At 43.1% G+C, this 18,308-nt stretch overlaps 3 protein-coding genes and 1 long non-coding RNA gene across 5 annotated transcripts; 2 read left to right on the top strand and 2 right to left on the bottom strand.

Annotated features, from left to right (window-relative positions):
* Positions 1–90: 90 nt before the first annotated feature.
* Positions 91–2,250, bottom strand: LOC135605014 (polygalacturonase At1g48100-like). 2 transcript variants are annotated; one of them, XM_065094683.1, is made up of 7 exons: positions 1,930–2,250; positions 1,716–1,844; positions 1,456–1,605; positions 1,323–1,370; positions 1,021–1,228; positions 728–918; positions 91–638 (listed from the first exon to the last, which is right to left on the bottom strand). In XM_065094683.1, exons 1-7 carry the CDS (start codon positions 2,206–2,208, stop codon positions 279–281), a joined length of 1,365 nt encoding a protein of 454 aa, XP_064950755.1. In that variant the 5' UTR covers positions 2,209–2,250; the 3' UTR covers positions 91–278. The 2 variants fall into 2 exon arrangements, with proteins under 2 accessions (XP_064950755.1, XP_064950756.1); XM_065094684.1 differs by having other exon boundaries at positions 1,323–1,367; positions 1,930–2,249.
* Positions 2,251–9,597: 7,347 nt separating this feature from the next.
* On the top strand, positions 9,598–11,760 carry LOC135605879 (phenylcoumaran benzylic ether reductase Pyrc5-like). Its single transcript, XM_065096453.1, has 5 exons — positions 9,598–9,853; positions 9,952–10,089; positions 10,750–10,987; positions 11,080–11,283; positions 11,366–11,760. Exons 1-5 carry the CDS (start codon positions 9,662–9,664, stop codon positions 11,530–11,532), a joined length of 939 nt encoding a protein of 312 aa, XP_064952525.1. The 5' UTR covers positions 9,598–9,661; the 3' UTR covers positions 11,533–11,760.
* A 229-nt stretch (positions 11,761–11,989) lies between these two features.
* On the bottom strand, positions 11,990–13,196 carry LOC135605880 (uncharacterized). Its single transcript, XR_010484588.1, has 2 exons — positions 12,669–13,196; positions 11,990–12,478 (listed from the first exon to the last, which is right to left on the bottom strand). It is a non-coding gene; the product is annotated as an uncharacterized LOC135605880 (long non-coding RNA).
* A 1,668-nt stretch (positions 13,197–14,864) lies between these two features.
* LOC135605878 (phenylpropanoylacetyl-CoA synthase-like) lies at positions 14,865–16,451 on the top strand. Its single transcript, XM_065096452.1, has 2 exons — positions 14,865–15,202; positions 15,317–16,451. The coding sequence occupies exons 1-2, from the start codon at positions 15,025–15,027 to the stop codon at positions 16,306–16,308; spliced, it is 1,170 nt and encodes a 389-aa protein (XP_064952524.1). The 5' UTR covers positions 14,865–15,024; the 3' UTR covers positions 16,309–16,451.
* Positions 16,452–18,308: the final 1,857 nt, after the last annotated feature.

Below are 18,308 nucleotides of genomic sequence, written 5' to 3'. Positions count from 1 at the left end.
GCCTGACCCGACGCGAATGGGGAAACCGGAGTTGGTGCATACTGTTCCAACTTCAAACACACAGGAGATCTGATCCAAACGAAGAAGACGAACGCAAAATGCGACTGCCGCTGACTTGAATTATATTTACATGAATCATCACGTAGATATACTGCCTTTAAATAAGCAGCTTTTCCTGCATTCCTATACCATGCAAATCCACTGTAGATTACTGTATATCCTACATAGTCGCACACTAAAGGTAACGTGTCAATGGGATGGAGACGTTGATAGATGCATCACTTGGAGTTTCCATTCTGCAAGCAGGTGATGGGAGGTTCCGTGGGGCCTTGCAGGTCGCCGTAGGCTTGCCAGCAGAAAGGGTCGTAGCTAGCTCCACGTTGCTTCAGCAGCTCAAGCTGTATGCCGTCGAGATGGATGCTTCGGCAAGGCTCGGTGTCGCTGCAGGCCAAGTACACCGGCTGGACGGTGTAAGTCCCCACGACGCCGTCGTAGGTGATGTCCGACAGCGCCACCGCGGAGGTTTGGTTCCGGCATTTGCTCTGGTCGCAGTAGAACTGGTCGATGACGATCGGGGTGGCCACCCGCGAGAGCTTGATCTTTGAGAATCGTATGTTCTTGACGTAGCCGGATCCACCCTGCAGCAAGGAACGAAGAGGACGCGTGTGAGGATGCCGAAGAGGTCTAAGAATTGTTGTACCTCGAGAACAGAGGAGATGTGGATCACCTGCCAAGTCTTGATCCTGACGCCGGTCATCGTGCCGACCATGTTGGCGTTCTGAACAGTGACGTTGGATACGGAAGCCTGCGTGTTGCCCTTGCCGAGCCCTCCGATGCTGATCCCATGACCTGGCCCGCAGTTCACGTTCTGCACCATGATGTTGGAGCAGCCTGTTTGGATGGATATGCAGTCGTCACCTGTGGAACAAACCATGCACCAATAAAACAATTTAATCATCTTCCATTTGTTTCATTCTTTTCTGTGCCTTTCTCACTACCGGTACTGATCTTTAGAATTACCACATCCCAAGTTGGTATCATGGATGGAGACGCCGACGGAGTTCTGGAGATGGATTCCGTCAGTGTTGGGACTGTCTCCAGGGGAAGAGACGGTGACGCCGAAGACCTGAATATCATGGCTGCTGTCGAACTTGAGATGGCACTGCGGCGAGTTCTGAATCGTGATGCCGGTCACCGTTACATCGGAGCTCCCATAGAACCTCACGGCCTGATATACGATATACGAGCCAAGAAGTCATTCGACGACGGCTCGTCCATATCTATCATCAAGAAATTAAGATATGAATCGGGAGAATTGTTACCGACGGTTTGACGTGCGGCAATCGTCCACTGAGCTCGGTGCCGAACTGCTAGGAATTAATCATCACCATGCAAGATCGTTATCACGGTGTAATTGGCTGCGAATCCAGGCATTTGCGAAGGAGGAGGACTCACCGGATCGTCTCTGCTCCACCAGGCATTGCCCTGCCCTTCGATGATGCCTTGGCCCTGAATTCTGATACCTTTCAGCGATCTGAATTCGAGCCACTGTAACAGACCCGAGCCCCAAGCTTTACCACCAGGAGCAATGATCTTGCCATCCAACTGCAAGACATAATAGAAGTTCTCACTCTTTGCTGGATAAGCCGATCGTCGATTAGGAAACTTAACATCCGCTTTCTTCCTTGCAGCTTTCTTTAAGCGATGCAATTTACCTGGAACAAGATGTTGGACTTGCAAGGGCCCGAGAACGAGATTGGACCGACGAGGAAGTCCGAGTCTGCAGGAACAAGTACACTCGACGGCGATCCCTCGCAAGCAGCTGCCCATGCAGCCTGGAATGCCTGCAACGAACGATACATCAACATCATGAATCTTATCCGGTAGTGCTGCTGCAACATGGAAGAAAAAGAATGGCCCCACGATCACCTTGGTGTCATCGGTTACCCCATCGCCCTTGGCTCCGTAATCCAGCACGTTGAACGCCCCCCCGCCTTGGGGAGCTGGCGGAGACGACCTCGGGCTTGGCGACGGACCTGAACTTGGTTTCGGCTTCGGCGTTGGTCGGCGGGACCTCCCACTCCCTCTCCTTCCTGCCAACCAGGTGGTCAGGTCTCTCGTCGCGCCACTGGTAGCAAAGCGTGAGCATGCAACGAACACCACGAGGAGGACGGTGGTCGCTAAGCCCCTCACGCTAACCCTGCCCATGTCTTTGTTCTTCTTCTTCTTCTTTACCGGTGAGAGAATGGAATAGGGAGAGGGGGTTTAAATAGGCAGTGTCGCAAGGAACATATTTGTCTCATTCTACTGTCTATTGCACTGTTGCATGGAAACATATTTGGTGGATCCACCTACGATCACGATACCAGACCGGATGACGGAAGTGAATACAAGTATCAGCTTCGCATTGCACCATCAAAGGGCACACGTACAATGTCAAAACAGCAATGGTCACGGGCGTGAATCGCAGTTCCTTAGTGGATGCCCATTAGCCACTGCCGTAAGCAAAGGAAACATGTGGTGGGCCTCCAAATTACTTCTACTTCCACTTAACTAAGCCGCCAGTCGAGGCTAAGGTAAAAGAAACTTCAAGTCAGTTCCATTCCTTGGCTCCTTTATCCGCTACAAGCCAAAACAAAAACCCATATGACATGTATCCCATAAATTTTATAAAGATTATTCTAATTTCTAAACATATTATATTTAAGAATTTAAGTTGCATGTAATAATATATTGGTTGGTAGACGACGCTTCAAATGCTCAAACTATCTCTTAGTATCTTGTTGATGATGACAGAATCGAGCTTATTGGTTGGCATCACCTTCGATATTATCATAAATATGCACAAACTAGCTTTGTCTTTATCCTATTGTTCGATTAAGTCAAAGTAATTGCTTGCGTGTTGCTCATGTAATTAATGCATGTTTCAAGGAACATCAAATGCAGCACAGGTCCGACACATAAGATCTTTACAGGATCCAAAACTCAAAATAATGTGGGCCCCAGAGTGGTTACTTGAGAGGGCGTTTTAAATGACATGCAATATGGATTTATGTGTTCTTGTAAGGGTTTGAGGGGCAAATGCGTGCACGTAGTTTAAGTTTAATCCTCTAAGCTAACATCTCTTCATGATGAACAATGACCATGGAGTCTGAGACCGGGGAAGATAAGATTACGTCTCCCAAGCCATAAGCTACTAAGTGCATGTTGTGTCGGGTGCAAACAAAGACACTGCTGTGTAGGAAGGCGATGCTTGTTCTTGCATACGGTTCTCTCTCTACAGTGTGTTAGCATGTGATCATGGCTTGTCCGATTGTAAGAGTGGATTACGAAATCTTTATGCTGACAAAGTGCATGCATCACTGTATGTCTCTTGGTAGCATTTGTTCAAGTGCTTTCTTGGTAGCATTTGTGTAAGTGATCACAAGAAGTCAAAGACCTTAATTAATGGTCTTGATGATAATATTAATTTAAAAAATAATATTAGATGTAACAAAAAAATATAAATTTAGATTAAGATAAATAGATGAGGACGAGAAGATCTCCTCCAACCCATTCTTAGTGTTTCTTCAAAATTTTCTAATTCGATTTTGCTATCTTATCTTTCTAATAAGTTGCTTGAGCCATCTCCATCCCTCATCTTGTGTGACCCATCTTCATCGGCTTACTCCTTATCTCTATTATCCCAATCGTATATATTTAAAGTATTTTTTATTTTTTTTATTATCATCTTTCTAGAGTTTTACAAAAGAGAATTATCATATTTCAATAGTCATTTGAAGAAAATTAGTAGGAGTATACCGATTAAAAAAGAATGAGAGGTCAATAGATCTAGAAAGTGAAAAAAAAAAAGACGATAGAGAATAGAGTAATCATTTATAATTAACTTTTTTCTATCTTCAAAAGTGAAAATTTATCAGCTTTAGCTATTAAAATGAAAACTTTATTTATTTATCGTAGAATTTGATAGAAAATGATTTTATTGAGTATGATATGTAAGATCCCAATATTATTGAAGATAAAAAAGGTTGAATAAATAAGAATACGTAGAAATATATAAAAGCTCTCTATATGCTACAATGACTAGATAAATTCTTATTTTCCCAAATCATATCGGTATCAACATCAATAAATCTTAAAAATATTTAAAAAAATATTTTGAGATATAGACAAGGTAAAAATTTTAAAATATCAAATTCTTACATATCAATTTGAAACTCTTATGATGTAAAATTCTAAATCTATCACTTTTTTTGAGTCTCTTTTATTGTGAACCAAATAAGATCTTATCGTGAAAATCTAAAAGATCAAATAGTAGTAAATATCTCAAGAGAAAGATCAAAATAGTAAAGATCATCTAGTACTCAAGACAAGGGATAAAACCAATCAATCGAGACAAAAGGAACTTCAATGGATGCAATAAAGAAACTTATCGATGTCTTTTTTTTTTAAATAGACATATTAGAAAGCATTACTCATTAAAAAATAAAAATTCAAATATTCCTTCAAGCTTTCATTATAAAAAAAATTGACTATCTTAAAATAAATTATGAGAACAAAAATCAAACAAATTATCATGAAAAAAATAATCATAAAAATAAGGATAAAAAATATTTTTTTATAAAAATAAATTATGCAGTAATCATATGATAGTGGACAAAAGTTTATTTGAAAGACTTGATGATTCAATTAGATATATAATGTAGATGAAAAATAATAATAAAATTTAAGTGAAACAATTGTTATAAATATCGAATATAGTAAAAAATTTATTGATGATATGATGTTTATTTTTGGTTGAAAATAAAATCTCACTAGTATAAGACAACGGATAAGAAAATAATATTGTATTATTTGTGACGAGAAGAAAATTTTTGATTTATGATAAGAAATCTAAAAAGTTGATAGTAATTGTGAGGATGATAAATAAAATAAAATATTTTATATTTTATTTTTAAAATTTTCTTACATGCCTCGACTCTTATTTTGATATAGTCATATGAATTATGATGAACTGGACCTGTTAAATCAGAAATATATATTAGTTGGTTTGCCTAAAATTAAGAATAAAAATACTATTTATGAATCACTTATTTTTTAAAAATAATATGAAAATTTCTTTCATAGAGCCAAAAAATGATTAAAATTTATGCATAAAGATATTCATGGGCCTATGCAAACTACCTCACATAAGTAAATATTTTATGCTATTTACATATGATTGTCCCAGGATGATGTGAGTATATTTTCTAAAAGAAAAAAACTTAGGCTTTTCTTATTTAGGGTGAATTCACTTTCAATTATTATTATTATTATAATAATTTAGACATTTACAGAAAACTAGCTGCATGCTATACCTTCTAACAAAATATATTAGAAGAGTGGAAGAACCGATAAAGACTACCATGTGTATGCTTAAAGAAAAAGTAATAGCAAACTGACTTTTAGGCAGAAGCTGCAAGTACAATAATATATTTGTTAACCTGCTTTGTACAAGGAAAAAAAAAAACTTTATGAAACATGGTTGAATAGAAATCCAAATGTAAGTTATTCATATGCATTTGATTTTATTTTTTTTACTTTTGTGTTCCTACAGCAAATTTGATGATAAAAATATTAAATACATATTTGTGGGGTTCAGTAATAAACTAAAAAGTCTTAGACTTTATGATATTATAACTAAGAAGTTGATCAGAAATCTCTCAGGTGAATAGTATGTTGTCGTTGTAAGTACGAGATGTCAAATAATTTAGTTTCGAAAAATTTTAATAGATATTTAAGAAAAATAAGATAAACCAACTAAAATCTTCTACAACAATAAGTCCATTATTGCAACGATGAAGAATCATATTTTTTGTAAGTACACCAAACATATCAAAGTTTGATATTATTTTATTCATAGACCGATTGAAAAAAGAGAAATTCAAATAGGCTCCTATAATACTGAAGACTAGCTTGTCAATATCATTACAAAAGTATTGTCAAAAGAAAAAATTATTTTTTTCAAAGTTAACTTTGGATTATAACTATTTTGAATTAAAAGAATTATACATTTAATATAAATAGTTAGGATTAGATGTAACAAAAGATTAAAAAAAATAAATTAAGATAAATAGATGAGGATAAAAAGATTTATTGGTTATAATTATTTTTTAAATTATATTTTATTTTTGGTAAATATAAATAAATACTTTTAGATGAATCGAAAATACTACATATTAGAAATACTCGTCATCGCTTTTGCTATCTTCTCTCTCTCTTCTCGTTGCAGTTTTACAGAAATCAATCACTTAAAACCATTTAAGTCGCACGATTAGTTTAGGACCTGCTATTCTTAGAGATAGCTGGAGTGAAAAGTAAGTGGATATCTCAAAAGAATCACAATAGTTCAATGGTCTTTTCTTTTTCTGCTGAACTAAATCTTGGCATCTGTCCATCTAAATATCTATCTAATATCCATTCAACTATGATTTCTTCTTCTTCTTCTTCTTCTTCTTCTTCTTCTTCTTCTTCTTCTTCTTCTTCTTCTTCTTCTTCTTCTTCTTCTTCGCACCATTTGGATATGAATTTGTTGTCATAGGTGTGTACTATTAGCATCATTCTGATTTTTTTTCACAGGTTAATAAAACCACTAATAAGAAGTATATTGCAGTTCTTTTATTGTCTAGAAATTTTGTGAAAGCCCATATTTTGTATATAAAGGATAATTTTGCTAATATTATTGATGTGATTATAGTATTTGCGACACTCCATTTTGGTCTCGTATTATAAGCTGTGCTAAATTTGAATTGATTTATATGGATTGAATGATTACACTATTATTTTACGATCTAAGTATTATGAACCAGTGATTCAACCTCATTAAGTCAAGCGAATGGATCAATAGTTTTTCTTGACATAATTTTGGTTAAATTAACTTTATGTTTATGTTAGCTAATTACATCAATCAAAGTGGCCGACTGCATGTTTGGTCAATTCTTCTGTGTGATATTTATTTCCATTAAGAACTAACAGGCGATTGATATGAAATCAGGAATTTGTTTGACACATGAGGAAGTTGCATTCAACACTCTTCTCATTCCACAACATCTCCTCATTAACTTTCAATCGTATGACATTTATATTCCAAATCGAAACAAGTCATTCAGATGGGAAGCAAAGAAATGGGACGAATGATTTTGAATCGACCAATTCTTCTTATGATACCTCAACATCTTTCCCATTGTATTTATATTCCAATTCGAAACAGGTCATTCGACACTATCGCTTTCTCATCTTAATGATATCGTCATTCAGTCAATCAACTTGGCAAACGATTGAGACAAGGAAGAAAGAGTTGACGTCTTTTATGTTTTTACACGTCACCTATCGGAGAATTATTATGAACTATTTTGGTTCATTTTCGTGGGGAGGTTAACTTGCATCATACGTTGAATGTTGTACTTTGACGATGAAATAAGACTTCTCTGATGGCAAATTGAATTAGTTTATGTATATAAGTCCTTAAATTTAAGATATTGGGTCGATAACTATAATATAATTTAAAGCATAATAAAATAAAATAAGATTTCACAATCTTCGATTCAAGTCATTCACGCAACTCTTCAAAGTATTCATTTTCATATTTATTCGTTCTAACATTATGCATAGTCAAAATATGTGGTAATATTTTTGCCCCACAAATAATTCCACCATTCTAAGTTTTACTTTACCAATCGATAATCCTTACAACCTTATAATTCTACTCTTCGAATTAACATATTAAATGATCGATTTTATCATTTTAATTATCCATAACCCCTCAAGTGACTCTTTTAATTATCATATGACGCCTCACGGCTCGATCGACCCGACAGCACCCGGTCAAACGGACATCAATATGTCCCGCTCAGACCCAATCATTCACGCCAACACCACTGTCAGACGTGACTGGGAGTACGATCCTGCTCCCTACAAAACAGACACAGCAAGTCACCATATAAAAACCCCTCTCCCGAGAGGAACAGGGGAAAAGGGGAACACACACAAAAAAGACATCTTCACTTCATTTGACTTGATCGTCGGAGGGAGAGACAACTTAGCTAAAGAAACCCCCTTTATCATCCACTGACTTGATCGTCGGATGGGTCGGGCCAAACACCTCGACCCAACCTTTGTGCAGGTACGAAGCCGAAGGTCCCCACTGGACGCGCAGACAAGGAGTTCTTACCCGGAGGAAACGACGACCCCGTTCCGATCGGACCACCGTAATCGGTCACCTCAGTAGTCTCGAGGAACGTCCCAGGGAGATCCCCCATCATCCGGACTCAAACCAAGCCATGTCAATCCCGATGCCACGACTTAACGTTGTTTACACTAAACACCTCATCACCTACTCTCTCTCTCTCTCTCTCTCTCTCTCTCTCTCTCGTGTTGTAGTAATAATAATTTTTTCATTACACTTTAAAAAGTAGAGGTGAAACATTATTTTTCTTTGTGGTCGCTTTGGCCTTCCGCGAAGCGTTCCAAATCGTGTCCTGTCGAAGGTAACGTCCAAAGCAAGACAACAGCTTTTTAACATGCAGTAGTGTCCTTCGACCGGCCGGGTAGGTTGGTTGGACCGACGACCCGACTACAGGTCAGAGGATGACCAAAGGCACCGAGTCAGAGCGATGGACGAGTGAGCAACAACTCATCGAAAATAAATACATGAACGGCAATCCAACGTATACGTATGCATATAATGATCGACGGCTTCTTAAGTGACTGATTAATACGTAATAGCACAGGCAGTCAAAAGACGAAGAACATGACGGCCATCACCAGTCGCAGGTGCGTTGTTGGTCACATAGCAAACAGCAATTCGGATACGGCATCGCCCGCTGGCGGGCGGCGACCCACCAACCCCCGGTTTCTAGAAACATATGAGCCACGTGGGTGGGGAGGTCTATCTATGGTTGTTTCCGGTCTCATTTCGTTGTAGCTTTGCCGCTGATGGACTAAATATACGACGTATTTATTTATCTTGCTTATAATATAAATAATTAATCAAAATTAAAATACATCAACTCTCTGGGATCCACCCACCTAACCATAGTACCAATTATCCTCCGCATTATTATATTTCTCCTACTTGTTACATTTAATTAGGATGCAACGGGAAATTGGTCTTTGATCGAGCACACAATTTTGACCGCGAGACTCAGAAAGGGACGTGATCATGCATTGATTTTTGGGGGCCATCAAAATTGACCATGCACCGTCGATTTTGAACGATCTTAAATTTGCACAGGGATGCTGCGAATATATAATTTAGCAAGTGGACTAACTCACGGTCGGATCGATCCCGATTCGGGTTCGGCCGGAATCACTGGATTACGGATTGGACCGATCGATTAGTTCAGCGGTGCGTCGCTTGCTGAAGGTAGAGGCGATCGTGGGCCAAGTTCCTCCCACCGGATTTGCACGGAAAGTCACGTCAACCATCCATTTTCCTTTGAACCGAAGCAAAAAAAAAAAAAAAAAAGGGGCAGTCATTTCGGGGATCGTAATTGTTGCGGACACCGAAGCTTGCCGATGAATCATGGCCTATAAATGGAGTCGCTCCGCCACGGCCTCCCTCACCACCGCGATCCTGCGAGAAAACTAGGTGAGAAGGAGATAATCGTTGACCGAGGAGAGAATGGCGAGCGAGAAGAGCAAAATCCTGATCATCGGGGGCACCGGGTACATCGGCAAGTTCATCGTGTTTGCGAGCGCCAGGTTAGGTAACCCTACCTTCGCTCTCGTCCGGAGCACCACCGCCCCCGCCGGCCAACCCGAGAAGGCCAAGCTCCTGAGCGACTTCCAGGCCGCCGGCGTCACCCTCGTCCAGGTAAAGTTGATGCCGACCGCACCACACCGCGCTCCTCTTCTTCTCCCTCCGGGAGCCCTTTTTCTGATGAGAGCTTCGTCCTGTCGTCTGATCGATAGGGGGATATATATAACCACGAGAGTCTGGTTAAGGCGATCAAGCTGGTGGATGTGGTCATCTCCCCCGTCGGCTTCGGGCAGCTGAGTGATCAGACCAAGATCATCGACGCCATCAAAGAAGCCGGAGGACACATCAAGGTGCCCCTTTTTCCTCCTCTACAATTATTTTAATCTACGATGCAATCGGTAGTAATCGGAAAGGGGAAGGATGTTGGCAAGGAGGAGGGGGGGACAGGGGAGGTAGAAAAGCCCTGTCCCGAACAGGATCTGATCTAAATCCAAAGATATGTGCCATAATCTCCATAATTTATTACTCTGAAATTGTTGGGGAAACAAAGAAAATAAAAAGAAGAATTATTTTTGTCATTCCCTGTCCTCTTAAGGGGTGAATGATTTTGCACACACTTGAATTCCTAAACCCCTCAAGAATTAAGAGTAAATAGTGTTGAACAGATTATGATATAAATCCTCTTAGGATGACTGACGTTAGCCTTTTACTTGATGTTTTTTGAATTGAAGATGATCTTTTAGTCCAATTTTGGGGCTGCTTTTGTTTCTTGATGTATTATAAGGTAGAAAATTTATTGCCGTATTGTTGAACACTATCAGCTAATGGAATAAACCAGAGCAACATCACAATGAATTGGGTAGGAATTATTACCATTGTTGCGGTAGATACCAAACATTCCATATTAAATATCAAAGATGTTGATTTGAACTACGGAATGCACATCAAAATGTGGCTTCCTCCTCCTAAAAGTTTCAAGCTGAATGTTTGCATCATGGGTGAGTTCGCAGAGGTACCTTCCATCGGAGTTTGGCAACGACGTAGACCGAAGCCATGCTGTGGAGCCAGCAAAGTCGACCTTTGTCGTCAAGCAACAAATCAGAAGGGCTGTTGAGGCATCGGGTATCCCTTACACCTTTGTATCTTCCAACTTCTTCGGTGGGTATTTCCTCCCGGTATTAGGACAGGCAGGAGCCACTGGTCCTCCCACGGACAAGGTTGTCATCTTAGGTGACGGGAACACAAAAGGTATGGCGTGAATTCCTCTTCGTCTTCTTTTGAAAGATGTAAAATATATGGCCATCTCTTATTTAATGGCGTTTTTTTTCCTCCTACAACAGCGATCTTTCTCAATGAAGACGACATCGGGACATACACAATTAAAGCAGTGGATGATCCGAGAACCCTGAACAAGGTTCTATATCTGAGACCTTCCGCCAACATCTTGTCTCATAACGAGCTCATTTCCCTCTGGGAGAAGAAGGTCGGCAAGACCTTCGAGAGGGTCTACGTCCCGGAGGAAGAAGTCCTGAAGCAGATCCAAGGTGCTTAGGAACTTCCTTTCTGTGCGTAATACTTCCATGACCTGTAAGCCCGTCTGCTAACCCAATTGCTTCTCTCTTTCAGAGGCGCCAATCCCTCTCAACGTCATGCTCTCTATTTGCCACTCCGCCTTTGTGAAGGGTGACCACACCAACTTCGAGATCGAGCCATCTTTCGGCGTGGAGGCCACGGCGCTGTTCCCTGACGTCAAGTACACCACCGTTGACGAATTCCTGAACCGTTTCCTGTGAGAGCACGTCGTCGTCGGTGGCTACCAGCCGGTCAACAACGTAGGCAGCTTGGCTTGGAGGGTTCGATGAGTGTGTGGTGTGGTTGATGCTTTTCTTGTGCCCCGTGCTGTAATGGCCGTATGTTGCCCGCTGTTCTTCCTCTTTCTTGTTCGAGCGCCATCGCCGCTAAATAATTTTGTTGTCCTCCTTCCCAGAATACTAAATTAATAAGGCGCTTTGTTCCGTTTAGCTGCTCGTGGCTTCAATTTCTGCTCCTCGCTGCGCACCATAGAATGCTCTCGAATTATCTATCATTAAATTGGCCAGAAAGCGAAGGATCGTATATGGTCGTCCAATTTACTCCCGCGTACAGTAGTTGATACTGTGATTCGATAATTATACACGGTAAAATTAAGATATTGAGTTATTCTCACTCGATCATAAATCTCCCTTAGGAACACAAATGAACAGTTCACGATTGACAAACGAAAACCATTTCTGAGATTAAATTCACGGGATTGATTCCACTTGTGGTGTTTAGCAGTGTACCGACGCAAATTCGTCCCTGGGATAAGCACAACAAGTGCTACACAAAGCATCACCGACAATTATTGCGGGGAAGAAAACAGAACACATAGTTCGAAGGTAATGTAGAAGTCCATCATCGTGTTAATTAGCAGATCAATCAGCCGTCATGCAACCCCAAATGCAGAAAAGATATGAGTGCTTCATCCACCGGTTTCACTTCATTGGCATCCATTCTCTTTATTGATTCCTCGAAAACACGATCAGATAACTGATGTCCGTCAGCTGCTTGTGTCATTCCCTGTCAAAGGAGCTGGAGCTGGAGCTGGAGCTGGCGCTAGTCTTGGAGCTCGTACCGTTGTCCTCGCTGTGGTGTTCTTCGACTGGCCAGTCTCTGTAATGCCCATCGTTCTCCTGCTCACCTTCACATCATATGACGCCTCTGATATCAGATGAAATGGAGGAGAAATTAGTTTCTCTACGAAGTGAAATCATACAGTTAAAAGGTTTCGACGTTCTTACTACTCCTGCCACGTAAAAGATGGAAACTACAGTTTGTTTTAATGCAGCCAAATCAGAAAAAAAAAAACTCATTCCAATGTGAACAAATCTTCAAGAAAAATGCCTCGTACCTATGGGATCATAACTTTGTTTTGCTGATGCTGACCATACAACAAGAGTTGGGGTGATGATGGCGAGCAGAGCCCAGAAGAAGAACACCAGAGCGTAGCCTCTAGGAGGCATATCTCAACTGTACAAGAAGAAACGGGAGGTCCTTGGGAAGAAGGAAGGAGAGAGAGAGAGAGAGAGAGAGAGAGAGAGAGAGAGAGAGAGAGAGAGAGAAAATCCGAGGCCACTGATATGTCGATCGACACGTCTATTGGACTCGAGAAATTGCTCGGATTGCGGAGAATGTTATCGCAAATACTCGAACAAATAAGGCCATCTGGCTTTCTGGTCAGCTACGTGATCGCAATTCTCTACACGACTCATTCCGTAGTGTTGCGCATGTCTCAGGGATATAAGTCCGCTGTGTCGTGCGTGTCACCTTTCTCCATCTCGGGTTAAGCCATGCACGGACGGTCATTGACTCGAATTCAGATTTGACCATCCGAAGAATCACTCTCTCATTTCTCTTGTTCCTGTCTTTACCAACAAAACACTCTTCATTGGCACGCGTGATGGATTCGTCCGAAATCGCAACTTGGGCTCAGTTTAATTGGGCCGGGTCTAATTCGGCCAGATTGCAACCCAATTACCGCATCCCCACCACAGAAAGAGAGAGAGAGAGAGAGAGAGAGAGAGAGAGAGAGAGAGAAGGTCGCGAGTCCGAGATCATGGTTGGTGTAGTTGACCGGAAACAAAGATGAAAGATGACATGCGCTCGCCACCAGAGAAAAAGCCAACGATAAACAAAGAGCTTCACCTACCACATCACATATCGTCCATAGATTAAAGCTGAATTCAAAGGGGAGGGAGGGTGAGGTGGGATCATCATCAGCGGATTAACGGTGAACACAAATCGTAGAGCTGCCCGTCGGTATCGGACTGGCTTTATGGACTCGTGTCGTCTTCCTCCTGTGGCTTCTGTTCTTTTGGCGCGTCGCACTAAGGGTTGGTTGGAAGAAAGCGAAGCGGTTGGCTTTTGACTGTAGTGAACCCAAACAAGTCTAGCGGTGTTGAATTATATGTTGCAGGACCCACTCACTTTCTCGAGCCATCAAACTTGACGTTTCTCGCAATCAATTCGAACCAACCAATGTGAACAAATAATATATTTTCTTCTTCCAGATTCATCGAGCTCTCGCCACGTTGACGAATGGGTCGTGGATCGACACGTTGACACCCCTGCCATGTTGTATTGTCAGTCTTGTACCTAAGACCCAGCACGAGTGCGAGGACCGACTCATTTGGAGTAAGAAAAGATGTGGACGGAATGAGATACAATTGAGCCCATGAAACCATGAAGCGTTTTTTTGGATCGTCATTCGTACCGCAGCTGTGGTCACAATTGAATCTAATTATCTTTTCACACCATCCAAATCGATCCAGTTAAATAGTAGTTAAAATTATTACTGACATAAGAGAGATTGATCGATGAACGGAAAGAATCTACGATTATGTGGGTCCAAAGCCAAGAGAAGAATGACGTGTGACTTACGGTCCATCTTCCATCTGATACATACGTGATCTATATCGCGTAAGGTTCGTGGCCCCGATACCGACTGCGGACCCCACCCCCATGTCCTCGCTCACCCACTCTACGTCGATGGCCGTCTGATGTCAGTCTCGCGTCAGGATGACGACGTTGGACGTGCACGCATCTCGACCGTTCAGTCTTACCAGGTGGTCGATTCCGGCCGATAGGTCATGTCATGTCGTCACGTGGAATCCACGGCGTGGTCGAGCGCACGGCGGTCGACCCGCGCCCCCACCCACCCGGTAACCCGGACTGAGCCACCGAGCGGAACGTAAATGTTAGGTCACCAACCACATGAAGATAACCTTTTGGCCTCCGATGAGGACAACTTCATTCGAGGTCGAGGGTCACACGACGCACCTTCCTACATGTCCGTAACCCAACCCTCGTTGTCTCTTTCCCGTCTCCTACAATAATTAGATACGAAGCTTCATTTTTTGGGATCAATGGAAAATGGAAACAAGACATACGGAATGGAAATACCATACGGTATTCATTTCAGATCCACCTCACATACGGTTGGTGGATCGAAATAATGGGCCCTGCCAACGTCGACCGTCTGCGATTGACTAGAGTCAGCATCGCAATGCACAGTCTCAGGCCGTCGCCCACTCCACCCATTTCTGTTCATCACGCATGCGTGCTAATATTTGCTCCGGAGATGCACTTGAGGTCTATATATACGCGCTATATTACTGGCATATCTCGGCATCCATCCTCGCCAAGAGTCTACTCCGGTGGCCGTCTTTCGCACCTCGCTTCCCTGTCTTCCTGCCCTCCGGCCCGCCATGGAGTGCACGAACGGCTTCCGCACGACGCAGAGCGCCGACGGCCCGGCGACGATCTTGGCCATCGGCACCGCGAACCCCAGCAACGTCATCGACCAGAGCGCTTATCCTGACTTCTACTTTCGGGTCACCAACTCGGAGCACTTGCAGGATCTCAAAGCCAAGTTCAGACGCATCTGTAAGACGCGCTCGTCCTCGAGAGTTCATCCTTTTTTCGTTTCGTTGCCCTCCGAATCATCATATTTGAGCTGTTCGTTTATGTGTGTGTCTGAATGATGCGGGTATCGTATAGGTGACAAGGCGGCGATCAAGAAGCGGCACTTGTATCTGACAGAGGAGATCCTGAGGGAGAACCCGAGCCTGTTGGCTCCCATGGCGCCCTCCTTCGACGCGCGTCAGGAGATCGTGGTGACCGCAGTGCCGGAGCTGGCCAAGGAGGCCGCCGCCAAGGCCATCAAGGAGTGGGGGCGCCCCAAGTCGGACATCACCCACCTCGTCTTCTGCTCCGCCAGCGGCGTCGACATGCCCGGTTCCGATCTCCAGCTCCTCAAGCTCCTTGGCCTGCCCATGTCCGTCAGCCGCGTCATGCTCTACAACGTCGGCTGCCACGCCGGCGGCACGGCGCTCCGCGTCGCCAAGGACCTCGCGGAGAACAACCGCGGCGCCCGTGTGCTTGCCGTCTGCTCCGAGATCACCGTGCTCTCCTACCGCGGCCCCGACGCCGCCCACATGGAGAGCCTCATCGTGCAGGCCCTATTCGGCGACGGGGCGGCGGCGCTCGTCGTGGGGGCGGACCCGGTCGAGGGGGTCGAAAGGCCCATCTTCGAGGTGGCGTCGGCGTCGCAGGTGATGCTCCCGGAGAGCGCGGAGGCGGTGGGGGGCCACCTCCGGGAGGTCGGCCTCACCTTCCACCTCAAGAGCCAGCTGCCGACCATCATCGCCAGCAACATCGAGCAGAGCCTGGCGGCGGCGTTCGCGCCGCTCGGCCTGTCGGACTGGAACCAGCTGTTCTGGGTGGTGCACCCAGGCGGGCGAGCCATCCTGGACCAGGTGGAGGCGCGGCTGGAGCTGCACAAGGACCGCCTCGGGGCGACTCGCCACGTGCTCAGCGAGTACGGAAACATGCAGAGCGCCACGGTTCTCTTCATCCTGGACGAGATGCGGAAGCGGTCGGCGGCGGCGGGCCAAGCCACCACCGGCGACGGTCTCGACTGGGGCGTGCTCCTCGGCTTCGGCCCGGGCCTCTCCATCGAGACCGTCGTCCTCCACAGCGTGCAAATCTAGTCTTCCATATCAAGCAAACCCCTAAACGGATCGAGGCACTTGCGGGATCTCAGACACCCGTCAACGACACACTCTGAAATCGAGTCCAAAACTATCCGACCACTGTTCATACTTATTGTTATCGGTGGCAGAATACTTTCACTTGTTTTCGCGTCGACCAATGTTTCCCGCTTCCCCATTTATTCTCCTCAACTACGCCATCCAATATCATAATCGGAGACGCAGAACAGTGCTACTACATAATTCATATGATAAATCCAGCAATCATCATCGAACTAATGCTTAATATAACGATTAAAATTATTTCCATCCCCAATCAATTTTTAATTTAATAAAAATAATAATTAAAGAAGCCGAATAAACATTAGTAGAGGTCGGTCGGATCTATATAACTTTCATGTTATTTGAATCCATATCTTAACTCGACGTATCTTTCTGTGGGAATCCATTTCAAACGCGATCGAAGGGTTAAAAGAAGACGATGCCGTCATGTTTGCTTGTGTTTGACCATTGCCTGAATCCCATCCGTTTCTTACCGAGAGGTGCTTCCCCAACACGTTTTCCAGAGAAGCACGTTTGCTTGAAGTCAAATGTATTCTTAAGCCATCATCAATACACGTATCGGGAATCAAAACCATCATCAGAATGGTAAGGACCTTTTTTTTTTTTTTCTCTTACATCGTCGTTTTCGGGATCGCATTACGCCCAACATACGAATTAATTAGGCACATAAATACATTAACATATCCTTCTTCTATTTTTATAGATTTCTATCTTCTATCATGCCCCGTAAGATGGTGCTCTTGTTAATGATACCAATCTTGAATCGATGCAAAGAATGATTTACGAGCGAGAGTCATGAGTAGAGCAAGAGCAGATCGTTGCTGCTACTGTGATTGCTATTGCTGTGAGGGTACAGGCGTTCCTTTCGTTCCCCTTAAGTCCGTCATTCGTTCTTCTTAAGTTTGTCGACTGTTGACAGATCAACGAGGACTATCACGGTGAGAAAGATAAGGATTGACCGTGGAGCCTCTAAGGAATTTAGCTGCAGTGACGTTGGTCGCTGGCCGAAGGCAAGAGCGAAGTTTCGTTTTTCTCACTACTTTGATATCATGATGAAAATAATATAAGATAAGAATAATTATCGAAGAAACTTTCTCGAAGAATAAATAGATTTCTCGAAAAATCTTATCTTCTATCGTCTACCACTCAAACGTAAGGAGAGACGATCGGTGTTGTTTCGCTTACGGCGACTTCGATTTGGAGTCCGTACGGATGGGAAGGAGCTGTGATCCTATCTGTTTGAACGCGTTCGTAAATTGACGTGCATTAAGTTATACGCATGAAACGTATGAAGCAGATCAATAAGTGAGAAGGACTCTAAACAACGGAGAGTAGATAGACTCAAGCTTACGACCTGCATTGGATTACCAATAATATCAATAGCTTTAGTTGGTGGGCAAAATGTCACATCCATGTTAAACTAAATTATGCATTTTATGACAGGGATGGGCATTGTTCATATGCATATTCGATCCTTTCCTAGGTGGTTACATAGTCATATTCTTGAGATGATATTAGCATATGTTTTAAGTTGGAACCATGTATCTGTCCCATGAGTTGGAATCGAGTTTCTCTTTTCAGTGTCTAAATAAAAATATTATTAATGTGGTATTTGTTCGAGTTTAACAGATTTGCTCCTGAGAGTAACGTTAAAACTTATATTGAGTTAACCCTAAAAGCTCAAATGATACTTTGTGCATATGAGGTGACTCCACTGTCCTACATCATTTCAAAAGGTGGTGTGAGATTGCCAAAGTATTCCCAAACCTGAGTCATGAAAGCCAAAAGAGAATGAGATTTACACTCAAAGAAAGGAGAAAAAGGGGGGGAGGAAGGCGGTGGAAAGCTAGATCTGATGAAGAAAGACCCAAATGGTAGGTAGATTTTTCTACCCAAAGTGCCATCATGGTTGATGAAACGGGTACGTAACCCCTCGA

The sequence above is a fragment of the Musa acuminata genome, chromosome BXJ2-2, assembly GCF_036884655.1.
Source record: "Musa acuminata AAA Group cultivar baxijiao chromosome BXJ2-2, Cavendish_Baxijiao_AAA, whole genome shotgun sequence".
NCBI lineage: Eukaryota > Viridiplantae > Streptophyta > Magnoliopsida > Zingiberales > Musaceae > Musa > Musa acuminata.
This window is presented reverse-complemented; position numbering and strand designations above follow the sequence as displayed.